Genomic DNA, 18,431 nt, shown 5'->3' with positions numbered 1-18,431 from the left:
GGGACGCACTCGGCCGGAATCTGATAATTTGCGGAGCAGGATCAGGGTGGTGTAGAAATAGTAGAAAATTGCGTCCATGTTCACCCACGGTACTAGTGACCAGTCGCGGACAAGCGGGAATCTGTGTCCGAGCAGAGAGGGCAGCAGGAAATATATCTTGTTCAGTAGCAGTAGGGCTGATAAGTGACTACAAAGATGACGCTGTGGACTTAGCTCATACATCTGAGGTGCCCCGTGTGAAGTTCATATATGTATGTGTATATGATATAGAGTCTAATCCAGATCTATCCCAAAGCCCAAACCTCCTCCACGCACGACTCCGTAAATACATGTATATATATCCACATATCTAGCGGCACGCAAGGTATGTACAAAGTGAACGTGAACTCATCAACATGTAAGCGACGGTGTTATATGGGCAGGTAGATAGTCACTGGATAAGATCGACAGGCACCGACGGGAAACCAATGGGCATCTGACGAAGGAGGTAGGACGGACGTCCTCACGCAGTAGAGGCCAAGCTCGGTGCAAGGCTGATATACACGCCGTGATCTGGAGACGAGATTTTGGGCATCGGAAAGACAACAGGCGGAACCGCCCAGTATCTGTGTCCTTTTTTTTTGGGGGGGGGGGGGGGCGCTTCGACAAGAGCTTGTTCGGGCTGGCATCATGCGAGACGATGTCCACGATTGGACATGGATAGGGGTCACAGGTTCGAGTCACCAACGAATCAAGACTCGACGACCCCAAACCGCAGCCCATCCAGCGCATCCTCGTACTTGGCCGGGTTGTGGTCCGTAAGCATCGTGGCCCCGAACCGCACCTCCCTGAACCGCGCTTCCACGTCCCTCACGTACTTGAGCACGATCCTCCTGGCGGGGCGGCCCACGTACTTGAACGACTTCTGCTGCTGCTGTCCCTTGTTGTCGTCCCTCTCTCTCGGCTGCTGATGCTGTCCATTGCCGTCGGGCCCCACGAATGCGTCCCTCCGAAGGACCTTCTCCGTCTCCACGACGAACACCTCCCCGGGCGGGAGGAGCTTCTCGCTCATCATGCTGGCGCGGAGCGTCTTGAACGCGGCGAAGGCCCACTCCTCGTCCTCATCGCCGACGGCCCTGCCGGCCCCGCTGTTGCTGCTGCTGCTGGCGCCGCCTCCCCCTCGCCACTTGTCCATCAGCCCGCCCTGCAGCGCCTCCCACACCCGCTGCTTGATCTCCTGCTTCGCGTCCGCGTTGTCCGTCTTGAAGGCCAGCGCCACGGCCTGGAAGTCGTGCAGCACCCCCAGCGACAGGTACGGCACCAGGTCCTGCCCGTGCACGACGGACGTTATCAGCCCGCGCGTCGCGGTGCGCAGCGATGGCGACATGGTAGCCGGCGGGCCGTAGGCGTACACATGGATCGGCCGACCGGGCGGCAGGCAGATGTTTGGCCGCGGTTGCTGCGTTTGCGCGGTAGAGTCGGTCGGTGAGCAGCCCGGGTACGTCAGGAGGCGGCTGTGCGGCTCGTCTGATGTCACGAAGGAGGTTCCGCCGTCGATCGGCTCGCTGAGCATGACCCCCAGCAGGGCGGTGACGGCACCGCCGAGGGAGTGGCCGCAGAGGACGAGTCCGTAGTCTGGGTTTTCTTCCAGTGCGGCCTTGATCGTTACCAGCACCCGCCCGTCGCCACCATAAAGTAGTCTTTTCGCAGAGGCATGGATTCCCTTGTGGACTTTGTAGCTCTTCCCACGCCAGACGAGGTCATCGTAGTCGCATGTCATATCGGCCAGGACATCCTCGAACCCCAGCGTCCCGCGGCAGGCCAACACGACAGCTTTCGACTCGTCGTCTAGGGATACATAGTGCACAAGCGGCACGCCGGTCTCGGTTGATCCCGAGGAGTCACTGCCGCCCTGCGGATCGACAAAAGACGACAATAGGATGGATTGAGGCTGGGATTGGGTATGATGGGCGAACATGCGGAGTTCGTGGTGGGTGTCGTCGAGGGCTTTGAGCATGGGCGGCATCGTCTTGGATATGCCGAGGACCTTTAGGAAGCTTGAGCCGTACGAGGCGGAGGAAAATCGCATGTAGCGAGTGATATTTCGAAGGAGGTGGAAGCGTGGGAATGTCGTGTCGATGCTACCCGTGCGACGGAGTGTAGCGAGCGCTTCGGCATTGCCAAAGGGGCTGCGATGGTGGAAGGGTATAAGGGACATCTGTGAATCTGCAGTTTTCAATGTGTAAATGCTTGGTGAGTAGGTTTGAGAAGAGACTCGTCGGTGATTTCGCGAGGGCGACGGTGGAGGCAGCTGTCTGTCGACAATGTCTCCCCCCGACTTCGATTTCGCTATGGGACTGCGGTTGTAGGCGGGTGATACGGGTCGAAGATGATGCTCTACGGAGTGAATGGAGAAGGTGTCCGTCTGCGAGATGAGCGAATCCCGCCTGCGCTCGTGGATGGATATGTAGCTTGCTCGGGAAGGGCTTCGTGGCACTGCTCCGCTGGCTTCGTACTCGGCGAGTGCTCGCGACGTGAGTGGGTTCCTCGCCTGACCTCCATGAGGCGGGCGGGGGGCGTCTCGCCTTGGGACAAGAGAGGCGTCGCGATTTGGGACAGACATCTGCTTCTTTGCGGCAGACGACGACGGCTTCTGGTGGATCTGCGCCGGCCCGCGACGCAAGTCCCTCGCGGGCTGCTGCTTCCCTTTCGAAGCCACCGGCACATTGGAGGATACGGTGTCTTTCTCATCTTTTGCAACGAAGTTGCCCAGAGTGGTTCCTGACCCCCTTTTCAAAACATTGCGCAGACCTCCCTTCTTCTCGCTTGGTGGTTTTGCTGAGTTAGGTGGAGTCACGTCGCCTTTTGCCCTCTTTGACAGCAGCTTCGACATGGACTGCTGCTTCTTGCGCGGATTGTCCATGCTGCTCGTCGATCCCGGAGGTGATACGGGCATCCTCGGCCGTTTCTGATTTGCAGAGGTCTCCGGGCTCGACTTGGGCAGTGGTATTTGTGAAGTCTTGTCGACACTGGATTTTCGGCTGAGGACTGGGGATATACGACCTTTCTTTGAACGTGAACGAACAGGCGGTGCCCCAGCCGCAGGAGGGAGAGCTTCGGTCTGAGTCTCATGGCGTGGAGACTTCGGGGGTGGCGGAGGCGGAGACGGTGGCGAAGGCGGGGAGGGCGGCGATGGTGGTAATACTTCCTTCTCATCATCCGAAATCGTGTGGTCTTCAAGGGCTTGTTCGGTATCTGAGTCGATCTGCTCCACGAATCGAGGCACCTCAACTTCCTCGGGGCCTCTCTCCATCTCCGTACTTCTAAGTTTGTTCTTGTTAACCCTGTAGACCACTCGATAAGTGGAATCAAGAGGACTGGACCCCTGCAGAAGATGGTCTGACGATACCGACAAACGACGGTTCCCTTGTGACGAGACCGGCCGCAGACGGGTCTCCTCGATGAGCTCGACACCTGCTGGTGGCGAAAGGGCTCTCGGCTGTGTGCCGGAGACGTCGACAGTGATGGTCTTGGTCGTCTTGGTCTCTGTCATGATCGATACTTTGGCGCCAGCCGGCAGCGTGCGCATGATCTGCTGTTTGAGCCGTATCTCGGGGAGATCGTCTTCGCCGTCGCTGCTGTCGACGGCATCATGCTGCTGGATGGTCTGTATGACCGTCTCGTTGGGGCCTGGTTCCAGGTCACGGCCAGCTACTTGCATTCCATTGTCGACCCTGCTATAGTCCAGCCTTTCCTCGTCATTGATAATCACGACGTCCCACAGTATCTCGTCGACCTGTAGACGTTGATTCTCCTGCATAATGAGCCTCCAAGACCATCTCTGAAAGTATGCCAGCCCAACCATGCCAACGATGAGATCGAAGACGCCGACGTGCTCGCCCGGTTGGCCAGTAGCTGGATTGTTAAACTCGCGCCGTATCAGGGTGATGATGCTGGCGATGGCTCTCGAGGACTCGGTGGAGCCGAGAATGGAGTCAAGGTAGGAGAGAGTCAACTGCGAGACCTCTGAGATGGCGGATAGGGTCGTGCTGGTCAGGTTGAAGCCGGCGGTGGTCCAGAAGACGACCTGAGACATCGCGATGTGCAGGCTTTCGAGGCTGCGTTCCATGATGGTCTCGGCATCGGCCCTGGCCAGGTCGGAGTTGGACCTGGAGAAGGACTCGGATCCGGCACGGTGCAGGATGCCCTCGATGATGCCGCGGCCGATCTCGAGGCTGGACAGGGTGGTGGCCTTTGCGGCGCCGAAGCCATAGCCGCCGATGACCGTACCAACCCGGAGGGCGAGGCTGGTGGAACGCGTCCACAGGCTGATGGCGGTGGCGACGGGGGCTGGCAGGAGGGTGCGCCCCGGCGGAGGAGAAGGGATCACGTCTCGCGGCTCGACTGGGAGTCCGAGGGGGTCTGGCGCGGCAGCGGAAGGGGCGTTGGCCGAACCATGTTGTATACGATCCTCCATCTTCGACGAGGCGCGAGCAGAGGCTCGGGAACTCGTTCAAGATGGGTTGTCTGGCTCAGGTGGGAGCTTTGGCAGTGGGAGCGCGAGCTGGAACAGTTGTAAAGCAGATGGGTACGACTGGCGTCTGGGGCATGTTGTTGAGGGCGTTCACGTGTGCATGGCCGAGGGTGGCGAACTGATGATGAGTTAAGGCAGGTCCGTGTGGTTATTGATCATGCGGATCGAGTGGAGAGGTCGGAATGTCAGCAGTTTGGGGGTCGCAAGTAAACAGTGCATGATGGCATCGAGGGCTGGAATGGGCAGTTCTGGTCCCAACAAATCCTCGATGTCGATCAAGAGCAGCTGTGGTGTAGTGCGGTGGGTGCAGTGCTGGGCAGAGGTCTACTGGGAAATGGGCAGTGACATGTGACAGGCAGGCAAAGACGCGGGCTGAGGAGTCATCAAACCTCGAGAAGGCCCTTTTGACGTGGACAAAGCGGAGTTTGTCTCCCCCTCAGGCCCCTCGAGGCCGAAGCTTGGGTGAGGTGGATCAGCCGCCGATTTGCTGCTTTGTTGGACCCGAGGCCCGGCTAGATGTGATGCAAGGTGATGTGTGCGTTTCCTGTCTTTGGGAAAGTTTGGACGGGCTGATCTGGAGTGCCTGCAGGTGTGATGTGCCATTGCATCTGTCAGACGTGCGCGTGGAAAGTACGTATCTACATGTATCTGGTCGGCCCCGTACCGAGGTATGTGCACGTTGCGTGCAGAAGTCAAGCCGACCGTAGTAGCTCTTCTGGAAGACAAGAAAAGTGACGACATCTCGTCCAGGGGTTGAAGATGCTGGATGGTCGGGAGGCTTCGAGTCTGGAACTGATTCGCCTCGACTCGACTCGGCTCGTGTTGGGCCTGGACTGCAGCACAAGCTCGGAACATAGGCATCAGCATCAGAGGACACTAGATAATAACCACATGCCGTATTCTATCGTGCAGATGGCCTACACACGATAGCATCATAGCTGCGCCTAGAGATCTCGCCCTCTCCGAGTAATGGACCAAGATCAACGGCATCCCGACGCAGGGGTCCAGGTCCAGGTGCAGCTGGGGGCCTAAAATAGCTCAGGGGAAAAGGGACGAGAGAGGATCGGCTGCAGGGCCTTGATGGCTGGGCCTTGATGGCTGGGCCTTGGAAGCCGTCCAGGGCTGAGGACGGACAGCGCAGCAGCACGTCACGCAGAGGGATGAGTGAATGCTATTTGTGCCATCCAACACCACAACACCTGCGATAAATGCGACACCTGTCCCCCTGGACATTGTAATCCTACCTCTTGTCCCTGTTTCAATTTTATCCTCCTGTGCCCACCTTAAGCCAACGTCACTCGTTCCATCGACTCGCTTAGCCTGCGCGATCTTCTATCCACCACGACTACTCCCAGTCCGTCTGCTGTCAGTGAAGCTATCCGCATTGACCTACAGCTTCTTTGTTCTCCAGCTGCTATAACCTCACGCCCGCCCAGCGGCCGCCCTCGCGCTCTCCCACAGCCCGCCCAACATGAATGGAATCACAGAGCCCGCCAAAGCAGCTTCTGCCGCCACCCAGACCACAGAGACCGTCAAGATGAACGGCACATCCACAACCACCACCACCGCCACAGCAGCCGCCCCAGACGCAGGCCTCTTCGGCGACGACCTCATCTCCCCCGAAGTCGCAAAGGCCCTCCCCGATGGATACAAGATCCGCGCTCTGCGACAGTCCGACTTCAACGCCGGCTTCCTCGACTGCCTGCGCGTCCTGACCACTGTCGGTGACATCACAGAGGACCAATTCGCCGGGCGCTTCGAGTGGCTCAGCAAGCAGGACGGCGGCTACTACATCCTAGTCATTGAGGACGGCGGCAGGGTTGTCGGCACTGGTGCCCTCATTGTCGAGCGCAAGTTGTACGATGCTATCCCTTTCTCCCCAAGATTCTATAGCCTTGTGGCCCAACGGTGCCCATAGTGGGTAGTGGAATGCACAAACTTGCTCTACTTCCTGTCCAAACTAGCAAGATCTAGTACTCATGCTAACATTCATCGCCACCAACCAGCATCCATAACCTCGGCCTGGTCGGCCACATCGAGGACATCGCGGTCGCAAAGGACCAGCAGGGCAAGAAGCTAGGCCTGCGCCTGATCCAGGCCCTCGACTTCATCGCCGAAAAGGTCGGCGCCTACAAGACAATCCTCGACTGCAGCGAGGCCAACGAGGGCTTCTACATCAAGTGCGGCTTCAAGAGGGCCGGGCTGGAGATGGCCCACTACTACAAGAAATAAGTCGCACTCCTTTCTCCGCAGTCCGAGGGCCTGCGCTCGTGTGTGTTTGCGCGATCGCGGGTCATCGTGACGGACTGGAGCGGGGAAACAAGCCGAGCTGATGGATGGCCAGCACCACGGACTCGAGGCTGTGATCGATCTTGCCTGCTAAATCTGATTTTTGGAGTAAACAACGGCCAGGAAGGGCGGAGCATATTCACCGGGCCCGTGCTAAGAAGGCACTGGGGGAATATAAGCCTGAGATGTCACGGTTCAGTGATGCGGTCACAGGTTGAGCCTTCACTGTGAACCCTATCAAATACCTTGCCCACATGGAGGTCATTTGCAGATAAAGGACAAGGGGGAAGATGCATTCGGTGTACACTCAGGTTAGAACGGCGTTTTGATATCTATTGTTGGACGCTTCTTGGGCACACACCGGCAGTCGGTCAACCCGATGCCTCTGGGTCGCCTGCCGCGTTAGAGAGAAGCAGAGTGAGTCTGAGTAATAGAATGGGGCCAGCTGGTAGCGCCAGGAAATGGCCGAAGCCGAAGCTAAAAATGCGACCATTTCGAACCACCGCAAGACCCCAAGTACGGGATAGTCCAATTGCCGTCCACTCGGTTCCCGAGAGAAACGAAAACCTGGGGGTGGCACCGGGCAGCACCTGGGGATTCCCTGCACCAGTTCCCGCTCTCACATGCCAGACATGCGGACAGCAGAGAAAACACCAGTACGGACAAACCTTCTTTCTGGGCCGACTGCATCGATGAAAGCTTGGCTGCATCGACATCAGCGCATCTGGGTGGACGGCCACATTCCCGAGTGCTTCCCTCCTTCCCGACACATGCCAGATCAGACACACACACAGCACTTGTCTTCTGCATAATACGTGTAACCATCGTCACGAGCCGGAGCCACCGCCGCGCTCGAGTGGCCCAGACGAGCCTCATGGCCCGTCCTAAGGGGGCAGGCAAGGCACCAAGCACGGCCTACTCCCCTCCTCTCGTCTTGTTCTAAACAAAAGCACAAAGCGCCAGAAGTCACGAGGGCTTTGGAGCCGCTGGAGCTTGGGGAGGGGAGGGGAGCAAGCGTCTCTCGCCCGCTCTGCCCATGAACAAAGCACACGTGAGCATGACCGAAGTCTGTCTGTCTGGTCTGGTCTGGTCTGGTCTGGTCTGATCTGATCTGATCTGGCCTGGACGGTCTGGCCTGCCACGAGCCCTCTCTAGAATCGTGTACCGTCTGCCCGGATGTCTGTCGAGCAGCGAACGTATAAGATGGTGTCCATAAACCTCCTCCCCCCTCCCCCTCTTCGCATCCCAACGCACCCTATAGTCTACCAGCTCCTGCCCACCCATCCCATCCTCTCGCGTCAGGAAGTCTTTCGGTCTTCTCTCGTCTGAACCTGTTTTGCCTCCTGGTTGCAAAAAAGATCGCACGAACCATTAGTCCGTGGCATTTCGAAACATCCATCCCGTCCGTCCTCATCCTGACTTGTCCTTTTTGCCCCGAGACTACTTTGTTGCCTGTCCCACACGCCTTCCCCGGGCCCGATCCTTCGGAGATCCCCAGCCCGTAAGCCGTACAGACACACACTTACACACACACACACACAAACATACGGTACCACCAGCACCAGCGGCAGTGACGTCCTCGGGCTTGTGCTTAGCTTGGCTCGTACTCACTTACTCAAGGGCGTGTGTCACCGTGGGCCGATCGTCTCACTTGCTCCCAATTTTACTTGTCTCATAATAAGCCCCGTATTTCCCCCCAGGTTCGGTGCTCTTGCCGAAAGTCAAAAAAGCAGACATGCCTCACAGACATCGGCCTGTCGACGTTGAGGATGACGAGGGTTACGTGAAGGACCTGTATCTCAGGCTGGACAAGATCCGCATTGCGTCCCTGCGGGCAGAGTAAGTCATTAATCTTCTTCCATGCGGCTTGGTCTGGCCTTTTGCAACTGATCCACTGTTTTTAAATCATGGGGAAAAAAATATCTGTTTGCCATACCATATCCACAATCCCCATTCATAATTTGCCATATCGTCATTTTGCTCTCTCTCTCTTTTTGCCCCGTTGCGGACTCTAGTCTTAAACCCGAGCACATTCCCCGGTCAGCAAGATACCCCGGAGCCAAGCAAACAAAACTCCACTCATTTGTGCATATGACCCGAATTATAAATCCACGATTTCGGGTCCCGGGCGCCTCTCAGCCGCATGGCCTCAACACTTTCTTGCTGCTCATCGTTTTGTTGTCGCTTGGAATTTCTCCGTCCCTGTTTCTCCTTCTCACTTCTCTCTGAGAACCTTTGCTGACACGATCTTGTTTCCGCCCCCCGCCAACAGAGCTCGCCGTGCATTGAGTGAACAGATTGCTTCTCGGCCACACATCCGCGTACGGCGCTGCACCGTGGTCTATCAGAAGCCGTCGGGCGAATTTTGCAAATACTATATCAACAAAATCGTCTCATTCAACACGACCTAAAACCCTCATCTCGATCTGAGCGCCTAATTCTTCCGGGAGAAAGGGCCGTTGTCGCTCGGCTTATTGCTCTGCGGTGGGAGGAAAAGAAAGAGGGAGAAGGACGGGAAGGGAGAAGGACGGGAAGGAAGAAGGACGGGAAGGAAGAAGGACGCCAGGCCCAACATGGCCCACCTCAGGATGCTTACCCCGGAAACCTCACCGGAACCCGAAGTCCGACCCTCAGGACTATGGCAGTCAAAGTCAACAATCACCACCACAACCGCCACACAACCACTACAAAAACGAAAACGCTCATGGCCCTTCACAACAACACGCCCAGTCAGCCCCCCATCATCCTCCTACTCCATGGGGGGTGACCAACCCAGCAGCACCAGCATCAAAGCACTCTGGGAGAATGGGTGGAGGACAGCCGCGAGGAAGGGCCTGACCCCGTTCCAGGACGCACACTACGAGGACCTGCAGCCCATCTTCGAGACCCTGATCGAGAGCGGTACCGACGACATCACTTCCCCCGAGTACACCCTCGCCTTCTACCCCAGGGCGCACGAGCTCGCGCTGAGCGCCGAGAACGCCCTGCTGCACCACGGGGACAAGGCCCTCGCCGCGGAGCTATACCTGCGCGCGTGCGCCGTCCTGCGCACGGCGCGGCACTCACCACCCCCCTCGTCCCTACCAGCAGCAGCAGAAGCAGCACCATCACCATCAGCACCACACCCCGCCTGCCCCGTGCGCGCCCGCGCCTGGCAGCTCCAGAAGTCCTACCACGCCAAGGCAGGCCGCCTCCTCCCCGAAAGCCCCCTGGACGAGGTGACGATCCCGCACACGCACGACGCGGCGACGCGGCCCGACCCCAACACGGCGTCGGGAGCCGGCGTCCGCGACCGGCGCCGACAGGGCCGCGACGGCGAGGGCCGCGACAAAGTCCGCCCGGCCCCAGATCCCCCTCGCCGTCCGCCTGCCCCAGCGCACCCTGTGCACCGGCGCCGCCTGCCCGGCCGTGCTGGTCGTCGCGGACGACCGGACGGCGCACTCGGCGCTTTGCGGGGACCTGCTTGCGCGGGGGTGGGGGTGTGTTGTTGTTGAGGCGCCTGGGTGTGGGGATTGCCCTGTTCCGTTGTCGTCATCGCCCGAGGGAGGTGACGCGGCGGCGGCGCTGTGGGCGTCGGTGCTCGAGTGGATGGGTGCCATACGCGTGTTCGACATGGCGCGGGTCGTCGTCTGGGCCGCGGCCGGGGCGGTGGACGACCCCGCCGGGCTGGTGGGCCAGTTCGCGGCTGCCGTCGGTGGCGCGCGGGTCCGTGGGTGTGTTGCTGTCGTCGGGGGAGGCTCGTCGGCTGTGATGGCGTCCGCTGGTGGCTGGGGATCGAACGACCGGGTTCTGGTCGTGGCTGATAATGACGAGGCTGGAGACAGACTTGTTCTTCTCGAGTATGGGGCCCTGGGCATGGGTGCTGAGGCGGCGGTCCAGTCTGTTGCTGCGGGCGCTGCGGCGGTTTACGACTGGGTGGAGGATCTCCTGAGGCTGGACCTGGCGGTCTAGCCGATATCCTGTGTATGTGTATATGTATGATTTACGGTGCGGATGGACTTGTCACCACGGCACGGCGTCACCAGCGGATGGGAGGTCTGGGCATTTTTTTTGTTTTTGATTCATCTTGCTTCTGAGATATCACACCGCGTAACATGCATTTCCTGCTATCCAAATGACAATGAATTTAACCAAACTCTTAACTTTTCCCCAACCCGCTCGCTACACATTTGCATATGTGAAATCTACATATTCACCATGACCTTGAGGACCAGGCCCCCCTTGTCGTCCTTGACCTTGCCCGCCATGCCGAACGCCTCGGGGATGCTGTCGAGGCCGTCGTAGCGGTGCGTGATGAGCTCCGCGACGGGCGGCAGCTTGGGGTTGCCGCCGGCCAGCAGCTCGATGACGCGCGGGTACGTGTTGGCGTAGCGGAAGACGCCGACCAGGTCGACCTCCTTGAGGGAGGCGGCCGAGATGGGCAGCGTCTGGATGGGGTTGCCCATGCCGATGATGAGGATCTTGCCGCCTGGTTGTGTGGACTGGGGGGTGATACAAGTTAGTCAGAGCTGGTCGCAAGGGAAAAAGAGAGAACATGACCCACGTAGATGGCAGCCTGCAGACAGCTCTCCACACCCGTGCACTCGAACGTGGCGTCCACGTCGCCCACTGCCTCACCCGCCGCCGTCTTCGCGCCCGCCACCAGCGCCGCGACCTCTCTCGCAAACTCGAGCTTCGCCTCGATCGTGTCGGGCCTCTTCATGGGCACCACGACGCTGGCGTCCGCGAAGCCGCGGTCGACGGCCCAGCGCACGCGGTCGGCGTTGATGTCGGCGACGACGACGTTCTTGGCGCCCAGGACCCTTGCTGACGGCACAACACAAGAGACCGACAGCGCCCGCGCCGAGGACCAGGACGGTGGCGCCGGGGTCGAGGCGGGCGCGGTCGCCGGCGTGCAGTGCGACGGAGAGGGGCTCGGCGAGGGCTCCCAGCTCGAGGGGCACGCCGGCGGGCAGCTTGTGGCAGTAGGCGGCCGGGTGGGCGATCTGCTCCTGGAGGGTGCCCTGGGCGTGGGGGAAGCTCTTTGCCGAGGAGCGGAAGGACATGGCGCGGCAGATGTTGTAGCGGCCCTCGGCGCACAGCTTGCACTCGCCGCAGGGGAGGCCGACCTCGAGGGCGACGTTGTCGCCCGGCTTGAGGCCCGTCACGCCCGACCCCACGGCCGTCACGGTGCCGGCGGACTCGTGGCCCAGGGTCATGGGCTGGCGCACCTGGATGTCGCCGTTGCGGTAGTGGCTGTAGTAGTGCAGGTCGGAGCCGCAGAGGCCCGTCGACTTGACTGCCACCAGGACTTCGGTGGGCTGGAGGGTCGGGATGGTGCGCTCTTCCTGTGCTGGTTGTTAGGCGGTGCATCATCGCCATCACCTCGGGGAGAGTCTGGGGCCACCACTTACCACGCGGAGGTCCTTTGCTGCGTGGAGCACAGAGGCCCTGACTGTTTGTGTCGCCATTTTGTGGTTGTGGTTGTGGTTGTGGTGGACTGTGGGAGGAAGGTGACGAGGTGTTGCTGCTGTTACTTGGCACGCTGTTTCAAAGGCAAGAAGCAAAGTGAGGGCTCACGATGGCAAGATGGGTAGTGTCGCGTGGGTGAGCAGACAGTCAGTCAGACAGAGACAGAGGCAGAGAGATGGATAGCTTCAAGCTGGGGACGAGGAAGGGTGTGGAGCTCTTAGGTACTGAGTTGACAATTGGATCAATGGCAGGCTAGGTAATTGCTCCGATATCGATCGTGGCAGAGACAACAGCCAGAGAGTCGAATCCAGGTGCATTTGCCCGAGCGAAAAGGGTCAAACCTTGGACCGTCTCCATTATCCCGCGGGGGTCTCTGCGCGGTGGACTGTCGACTTACACGATAGTGTGCATCCCATGCGGATTTGCCTCGGCGAGTTTTCCCCTTGTCCAGCTGTGCCAATTGTACCGGCAAATGTTTCAGCCATGGCCCTGACTAAAATTCAGAGACCTGCTAATGGCCCAAGATGCCCAAATAGTCCTGGGAGGCAGACAATTCCCGGTGGTAGTCTGTTCTACATTGCCTGCCTCTGTTCGCGTGGAGACAAAAAAAAAAGTCGGGTCGGAAAAGGGACCAGCGAACAGACGGATTTCTCCAAAAAATGGCATTCCCCAGACGACGTCAGCGGGGTTGTGCCTGGGCCCCTGGCGGCGTCCCCGCACATCAATCCATCTGCTGTGTCACTCAGACTCGCACAACTCCCAGCCGACGGGCGAGGGAAAAAAGTGGGCAATTCTCGCCGATGGTTGCCGCCCTCGATACGACGCGCCTGCATCGGAGCAGCTTAGGTACTTCGGTTACTGTTGTCCACGGCCGTGAATCATGAGATTGTTGGATAGATAAGTCGACTAATAAACTGGAGGCTTGCTTGGCCCTGCCAGATGACCCTTGCCTGACTCTTTCCCTCCCTCGTGCCGTGTGATGTCAGGAGTTGTCACGAGTGTCGAAGACGACTTGAAGTGTTGAGAGCAAACTTGAGATCACAGAGAAAAAAGCGGTAGACTACTCACTCACTTACTTAGAAGTCGCAATCTCACGATCGCTTCGCCGTCACAACCACAACCATGGCAACCAATGCTCTCTTCTCCCTCGAGGGCCAGACAGCCCTCATCACGGGCGGCACACGAGGCATTGGCCAGGCCATCGCCATCGCACTAGCCGAGGCAGGCGCAGACATTCTCCTGGTCCAAGTATGTCACGACACCCTCAACCATCTCCCTCTCAGGCTTTCACTTCCACGCATCTCCAAGCACACCAAGCACTGACAAGTGGTTCATTACCCAGAGAGACCTCAGCAACCAGTCCACCCTCCAGTCCATCGAAGCCCTAGGCCGCAAGGCCCAGATCTACACCGCAGACCTGTCCTCACCGACCGACGTGGCCGGGCTGGTGCCGCGCGTGCTGGCCGACGGGCACCAGGTGCGGATCCTGGTCAACTGCGCGGGGATCCAGCGGCGGCACCCGTCGGAGCGGTTCCCGGACGGCGACTTCGCCGAGGTCCTGCAGGTGAACCTGAACACGCCCTTCGCCCTGTGCCGCGACGTCGCCGCGCACATGCTCGAGCTGCCCGAGCACAGCACCACGGGCCGCAGGGGCTCCATCGTCAACTTCGGCTCGCTGCTCAGCTTCCAGGGCGGCATCACCGTGCCCGCGTACGCGGCGAGCAAGGGCGGCGTCGCGCAGATGACCAAGACGTTCGCGAACGAGTGGACCAGCAGGGGGATCACTGTCAACTGCATCGCGCCGGGCTACATCGCCACCGACATGAACGAGGCGCTGCTGAACGACCCCGGCAGGCTGAAGAGCATCAGCGAGAGGATACCGGCTGGCCGGTGGGGCACGCCTGAGGACTTCAAGGGCCCGACGGTGTTCCTGGCGAGCAAGGCTGGTGCATATATGAGTGGGCATACTTTGACTGTTGACGGTGGGTGGATGGGCAGGTAATCGTGTACATATTTGCGTTTAGATGTGTGTGGTCAATACCAATTAGATGCCAATTCAAATCAAGTGAAGTCACAGTATTTTATATGGCATGTGTCTATGTGCAAAGATCACAGAAGATCCGGGTTCTCTATTTCTATTCTACCTGCAGCTTCTCTAGACCTCCGATCATGACTTGTCCGGGAATCCAAAGTCAATTCCGAACGGAGGATACACAAAGCGCTGCACCTTGCCGTTCTTCTCCAGGTCCTCGCCGTACGCGTTGAGCTGCTTCACGTCCTCGTCGTCCAGCTTGACGAGCTTCAGGTTGGACTCGATGCGCGACGGCGTCACCGACTTGGGCAGCACGGTGCTCCCGCGGGGCACTAATTCGACGAGCGAGTGGTTAGCATTGGGCAAGAAAGCGAAAACACCACAATACGTATCAACAGCAGCAACTTACCATGCCAGCTGAGCAGCACAGCCGCGGGCTCGACGCCGTGCTTCTGCGCGACCTTGGTGACGACCTCCTCCTTGAACAGCGGGCCCCCCGTCGACCCGAGCGGGCTGTACGCCATGATGTGGATGCCCTTCTCCTTGGACAGGCTGACGATATCGTTTTGCGGCAGCGCCGGGTGGTTCTCGATCTGGTTGACGGCGGGGACGACCTTGGCCACCTTGAGCAGCTCCTCGAGGTACCGGCGCGAGTAGTTGCACACGCCCACGGCGCGCGCCTGCTTGCCGGCGCCCTGCGCCGGGTCCACGAGCGCCTCCATCTGGCGCCACGTGTCGGTGTGGTGGTAGCCCTGCTTGATGATGTCGCGGCTCCCGTCGGGCAGCTTGGGGAACTTGTCGTCGTTGCCCTCCGGGTTCATGAGCAGCGGCCAGTGCACGAGGAACAGGTCCACGTAGTCGAGCCCCAGGTTGGCGAGCGACTTGTCCAGCCCGACCTGCACGCGCGTGTTGTACGTCGTCCACACCTTGGTCACCACGAACACGTCCGACCGCTTCACCACGCCCTCCGAGATGGCCCGCGCCAGGCCCTGGCCCACCTCGGCCTCGTTGCCGTAGCAGTACGCGCAGTCCAGCAGGCGGTACCCGGACTTGAGCGCGTGGTACACGCCCTCGGCTACCACGCCCGGCGCCGCCTGCCAGGTGCCGTACCCGACGGCGGGGATCTTGTGGCCGCTGTTGAGGGTGAAGGTGAGGTCGGCCATCTTGTATGATCTGCCTTGTAGGTCGTGTGTGTATAGGTGTCTTGGTAGCTAGCTTGAGTGTCGAGGTCTGGGGAGCTCGAATGGGTAATCTGTGGTCAATTGAGTGAGAACAGAACGAAATCCTTCAGAAAAACAAGATTCAAGAGAGAAGACCAAGTAGACCAATCCAGACAGTAACCTGAGGGAAACCGCGACTCGCCCGGATAAATGCCCCTCCAAAGTACCCCTCCAGGAAATGTAATTCCAGTCCTCGGGCCCCTCCCCCGCGGGCTGCCAAGGCCTGGGGGTTAACAGCACGCTGGGAACCCTCTGCCGAAGCCCACCACGGTCCCAGGGACCCGCTGGAGGCAACCCAAACAGGCTCGTTTCGGCGAAGCTGCAGGCGAGGCGGAAAAAAGGAGCGACTTGGCGTCGTTTTTCCTTCGGTGGTTCATTGAGCCGACCTTTTTGGTGCAGTCTCTGCGCTGTTACTTGCCCGGTTCACTCTTCAAGCAGAAGGCGGTAGGTACATATTTCCAGCGCATGTGATTCCTGCACTGTGAATTCTTGTAAGTAGCTGTTGCTGCTGCTGGACATACATACCTACGTCACGCATTGAAGGGAAGCTTGATCGAAGTGAAATAAACGGACGGGCTGTCTGCCGCCGCCATGCATCTATTCATGGTCTTTTTGAGCATTATATCAAGTACGCCGTAAAGTCTTTCTATGCCTGGAGTCCTAAAAAGAAAATGCTGCAGTGCGCCGCGACCCATGGCAGTGATGTTGGTACTGTTACAAGTAGAAAAGTAGGTATCGAAACTCGCATACTGGTGGGGAACTATCCAGCGATCAAGACCCAAAGCCTGCGTGTCTCGTTAGCAAGATGCTCGCTGCAACGGCGAAAAGGGCAGTTTGAGGAGCGCGGCAGTGAGGAAACTTACAGGAAAAATATCATCATGACGCCAAACATCTTAGCCAGGAGCCATCGGTTTGATGACACACTGCTCCAGTACTTGAGCAACTCCCTCTGTGCGCCACCCACGTTGTCCACCACATCTTCCGTGTTGGCATCGATCCGCTCGATCATCTCGGTCTGCTCCGACACCATCGTCGCGAGCTGCCCGAAGATGCTGCCCAGCTCCGTGATGGTCTTCTCTATAGCCTCGATGGCCTCCCCGCGCTGTTGTATGTAGGTGTTCTGGGGCTGTGCCTCCTCCATCATCAGCAGCTGCTGGTCGCCCACGGGGTTCAGCGACAGCGTGTCCCCGCCCGGCACCGGCGTGCCCGTCTTGGGCGTACCATACAGCGGGCTCGCCGACTGCTGCAGAGGGACCTGGGCCTGTGTCGATACCGACGACAGGAAGTTCTCCTGCCTTGACCGGCTCGCCTGTATCGTCTTGGTGCGCATCTCGAGCGTCTCGCGGAAGCTGGCCGACACATCCGTCAGCTTGCCCTGCAGGAGCAGCACCACGTTCTTGTTGTGCTCCGACTCTTGCGACTTTCCACCTTGCTGCGACGACCTGACCACGTCCTGCAGGCCCGCGATCTGCTGGTTGAGCCCCGACAGGTCCTGTTTGATGACGAACGTGAGCTCGTTGATCTCGACGGGGTTGTCGAAGAGCGTCTTCCGCCGCGCGAGCTGTGCCAGCTTCTCCAGCTTGCCCATCGTGCCGCTGATGCCCCGGCCGATGTCTGCAGCTTTCCGCGCGAAGTCGGACCGGCGGGGTTGTCGGGAGCCATCTGCTTCTGCCTTCTGGGCGTCTGTGAGGAGGGATCGCCGTTGGGAGCCGACCTTTGCCTGCGCTTGTCGTCGTTGTGCTTGTGTCAGGATGGATTTGAACTGTGGGTGTTGTTAGAGTCAGTCACGCTCAGACGCGGCAGGCTCGACGCAAGGGCGACTTACCTCTGAGGTTCGGTCTTGGATGTTCGCGACAGCCATGGCTGCGGTGTATTAAGATGGTCGTGTAGGTCGTCGATCAGGAACGGCAAGGAAATCGGTCTCGTTAGAGCGTGTGTTGTCTCGTCGGGCCAACGAAGCGTAGCGATTCGGGTCGAGGTGATGCGATCTGCACAGCAGTCCGTCTCGATGGAAAGCGATGGGGGGTGAGTGGTTTCAGGTGTTGAGTGTGGGTTGCCTGTGAGTCGTTGGTCTCGATGACGAGATCAGGCTTCCAAGTTTATCAGGGTATCTTTGGCGATAGGAGATTTGAGGGTCTAGGCGGGCCGTGGACGAGTAGAATTGATTGTGATAAGCCGCTGGGGTGGATGAGTTGTCGAGTCGCAGGTCACAGGTCGCGGGTCGCAGGTCGCAGCTTGAGGTCTGTGGGTCGCAAAGAACGGATCTCGTATTAAAAAAGGCTGTTACGTTCCCAAATTCTAGTTCCGTGGGGAGGCCTGGGTCTGGTCTGTGGTATTACAATGTCGTTGTTGAGACGGCTGGGTTGGGATTGGATTGGCCGTCGAAATCAAGAGTGGGAGTGGAAGAAGTGAAGGAAATGGGGACCCGGGTTTGTTGGTGTTGGCAGATTAGATGAACGCACGTTTGCCTCACTCAGTCGCAGAAGAAACGTGGTGTTTGCCTTGGTTCCCAGCAGAACGGGGAGGGACATTGGCTCTACCCGGGTTGGGCGGCTGGCAGCTGGGCAGGCCAGTTTCATTGATGCCTCAGGCAGGCGGGTGGTCTACTGTGGCCATACATAGCAGGTCGTGTCCGGGTCTTACGCAATCCCGTCAGCCACACTCTCGGTTCCACCATTTCGTCCGACCAATTCGCCCCTTGCTGCCTCGGCTCTCTCCTCCCCGTGATCAGCAGGACATCCTTTTGAGACTACAATTGCATTCCATCCCTGTGGCACGTGTTGACAGGTTCCAAATGCGGACAGAATTACACCTTTTCGACACGATAATGGGGTCTTTCAAGGGCACTGAATCTTGGGATCGCCAGGGATGACCCGACAAGGGCCCTATTCCGGCCGCCGACCAGAAACACGGTACCCGTCGATCT

At 59.0% G+C, this 18,431-nt stretch overlaps 8 protein-coding genes across 8 annotated transcripts; 4 read left to right on the top strand and 4 right to left on the bottom strand.

Annotated features, from left to right (window-relative positions):
- Positions 1-730: 730 nt before the first annotated feature.
- INS49_003506 (uncharacterized protein) lies at positions 731-4,456 on the bottom strand (the record flags this gene model as incomplete). The annotated part of the gene is made up of 1 exon (XM_043164300.1): positions 731-4,456. One exon carries the CDS (start codon positions 4,454-4,456, stop codon positions 731-733), a length of 3,726 nt encoding a protein of 1,241 aa, XP_043019065.1.
- A 1,528-nt stretch (positions 4,457-5,984) lies between these two features.
- INS49_003505 (uncharacterized protein) lies at positions 5,985-6,745 on the top strand (the record flags this gene model as incomplete). Its single annotated transcript, XM_043164299.1, has 2 exons — positions 5,985-6,430; positions 6,520-6,745. The coding sequence occupies 2 exons, from the start codon at positions 5,985-5,987 to the stop codon at positions 6,743-6,745; spliced, it is 672 nt and encodes a 223-aa protein (XP_043019064.1).
- A 1,792-nt stretch (positions 6,746-8,537) lies between these two features.
- On the top strand, positions 8,538-9,213 carry INS49_003504 (uncharacterized protein; the record flags this gene model as incomplete). The annotated part of the gene is made up of 2 exons (XM_043164298.1): positions 8,538-8,641; positions 9,075-9,213. 2 exons carry the CDS (start codon positions 8,538-8,540, stop codon positions 9,211-9,213), a joined length of 243 nt encoding a protein of 80 aa, XP_043019063.1.
- Positions 9,214-9,375: 162 nt separating this feature from the next.
- Positions 9,376-10,753, top strand: INS49_003503 (uncharacterized protein; the record flags this gene model as incomplete). Its single annotated transcript, XM_043164297.1, has 2 exons — positions 9,376-10,134; positions 10,178-10,753. The coding sequence occupies 2 exons, from the start codon at positions 9,376-9,378 to the stop codon at positions 10,751-10,753; spliced, it is 1,335 nt and encodes a 444-aa protein (XP_043019062.1).
- A 233-nt stretch (positions 10,754-10,986) lies between these two features.
- Positions 10,987-12,252, bottom strand: INS49_003502 (uncharacterized protein; the record flags this gene model as incomplete). Its single annotated transcript, XM_043164296.1, has 4 exons — positions 10,987-11,283; positions 11,346-11,588; positions 11,635-12,129; positions 12,196-12,252. The coding sequence occupies 4 exons, from the start codon at positions 12,250-12,252 to the stop codon at positions 10,987-10,989; spliced, it is 1,092 nt and encodes a 363-aa protein (XP_043019061.1).
- Positions 12,253-13,375: 1,123 nt separating this feature from the next.
- On the top strand, positions 13,376-14,255 carry INS49_003501 (uncharacterized protein; the record flags this gene model as incomplete). The annotated part of the gene is made up of 2 exons (XM_043164295.1): positions 13,376-13,501; positions 13,596-14,255. 2 exons carry the CDS (start codon positions 13,376-13,378, stop codon positions 14,253-14,255), a joined length of 786 nt encoding a protein of 261 aa, XP_043019060.1.
- A 165-nt stretch (positions 14,256-14,420) lies between these two features.
- On the bottom strand, positions 14,421-15,448 carry INS49_003500 (uncharacterized protein; the record flags this gene model as incomplete). Its single annotated transcript, XM_043164294.1, has 2 exons — positions 14,421-14,617; positions 14,695-15,448. The coding sequence occupies 2 exons, from the start codon at positions 15,446-15,448 to the stop codon at positions 14,421-14,423; spliced, it is 951 nt and encodes a 316-aa protein (XP_043019059.1).
- Positions 15,449-16,265: 817 nt separating this feature from the next.
- INS49_003499 (uncharacterized protein) lies at positions 16,266-17,366 on the bottom strand (the record flags this gene model as incomplete). The annotated part of the gene is made up of 3 exons (XM_043164293.1): positions 16,266-16,290; positions 16,369-17,267; positions 17,331-17,366. The coding sequence occupies 3 exons, from the start codon at positions 17,364-17,366 to the stop codon at positions 16,266-16,268; spliced, it is 960 nt and encodes a 319-aa protein (XP_043019058.1).
- Positions 17,367-18,431: the final 1,065 nt, after the last annotated feature.

The sequence above is a fragment of the Diaporthe citri genome, assembly GCF_014595645.1.
Source record: "Diaporthe citri strain NFHF-8-4 chromosome Unknown scaffold_10, whole genome shotgun sequence".
Taxonomy (NCBI): Eukaryota; Fungi; Ascomycota; class Sordariomycetes; order Diaporthales; family Diaporthaceae; genus Diaporthe; species Diaporthe citri.
The sequence above is the reverse complement of the archived record's forward strand: the minus strand, read 5'-3'. Positions and strand labels throughout refer to the sequence as shown.